Source organism: Pterocles gutturalis, unplaced genomic scaffold, assembly GCF_000699245.1.
Source record: "Pterocles gutturalis isolate BGI_N339 unplaced genomic scaffold, ASM69924v1 scaffold35256, whole genome shotgun sequence".
Lineage (NCBI taxonomy): Eukaryota > Metazoa > Chordata > Aves > Pterocliformes > Pteroclidae > Pterocles > Pterocles gutturalis.
In genome coordinates, this window is record NW_010106617.1 from 1 (window position 1) to 1,145 (window position 1,145).

A 1,145-nucleotide genomic window follows, 5' to 3' on the forward strand; every position below is an offset into this window, starting at 1 on the left:
GGTGGGCACCTGGAGACCTCATCGCCCACGCGGCCTCATCTCAGCCCAGTTCACCAGCCCGGGACCCAAGTACTCCATCCCCGGGACAACAGGTAAAATCACCATCGCAAGGGGGGTGCCACATCCCCTGCCTCCAGGGGACAAACAGCCACAGCTCCCTTCCCCTTTGCTCCAAGCCTTCATGCTCTCAGCTGCACCACGGTCACAGGCATGCCAGAAGAAGGCTCAGGCTGCTTGTGGGAAAGTCCCAGAACAGAGCTGCCAGACTCTGCTGGGCACAGAGGTGGCCTTAGCAGCATCCTAACCCCTGACTGCACAGGAGGAAGCTTGTTGTGTATCTTTGCTACGAACTTGTTGCTCCCACCCCACACTTCTTCCCCTCTTCTCCTCCTCCTCCTCTTCTTCCTCTTCCGCCTCTTTATCTTCTCCTTCCCTTCTCCTCCTCTTCTCTTCCTTCTTCGTCTTCTCCTCTTCTGCTTCTTCTTCTCTTCCTATTCTTCTTCTCTACCTTTTTCATCTTCTCAGCTTCTTCTCAGTAGAGTTTTGATTTCTTTCCTATCGGGACTCCACAAAAGAAAAACAGCACAGAGGCGAGCACATTGGCATTCAGTTAGCTTAGTAACTGTTTCAGGGTTTAGTACTCCAGCCCAATAGCATTGTGGTGATCTTGTGATTAATGGCACAGTGCCTGCACTGTTGTTGCTGGAAGTCATTGTACTTTTGTATTGGACCACTGGTATCATCCTTGGAGGAGAAAGTCAGACGGGAAGGGAATTTCTTGAGGCTGGCAACTCCAACTACTCCCCTTAGAAACTGGCTTTCCATATGCACTTGCAGGCAGGTGTCCTTTCACAGGCTTTTCTTCCTAGGCTACCTGGCTCACAATCCTACCAAAACCAAAGCCCCTGTGTGAGTATTTCAAGGGGCCAAACCTCCCGTGGCAGACAACTGCTCCCCAGGTCCTCAGTACTACGTCCTGCCCTCCATCATCAGGAACGGGAGGTACGTGGCACCAGTACAGTGCATCTGAGGACTTCCCAAGACTGAGGCCACCCCTGGACCAGGTGAGTACCCTTTCCCCAGCACTTCTGGCAGGCAAGACAAGCATGCCTTCCTTTTTGCCCTGTGCTGCTGGGGGGCAAAAC

At 52.9% G+C, this 1,145-nt stretch overlaps 1 protein-coding gene across 1 annotated transcript; it reads left to right on the forward strand.

Annotated features, from left to right (window-relative positions):
- Positions 1 to 4: 4 nt before the first annotated feature.
- LOC104472260 (outer dense fiber protein 3-like) lies at positions 5 to 1,002 on the forward strand (the record flags this gene model as incomplete). Its single annotated transcript, XM_010087850.1, is given in 2 exon segments — positions 5 to 92; positions 870 to 1,002. Coding segments are annotated over 2 exon segments (221 nt in total), but the record flags the coding sequence as incomplete, so codon positions are not given.
- Positions 1,003 to 1,145: the final 143 nt, after the last annotated feature.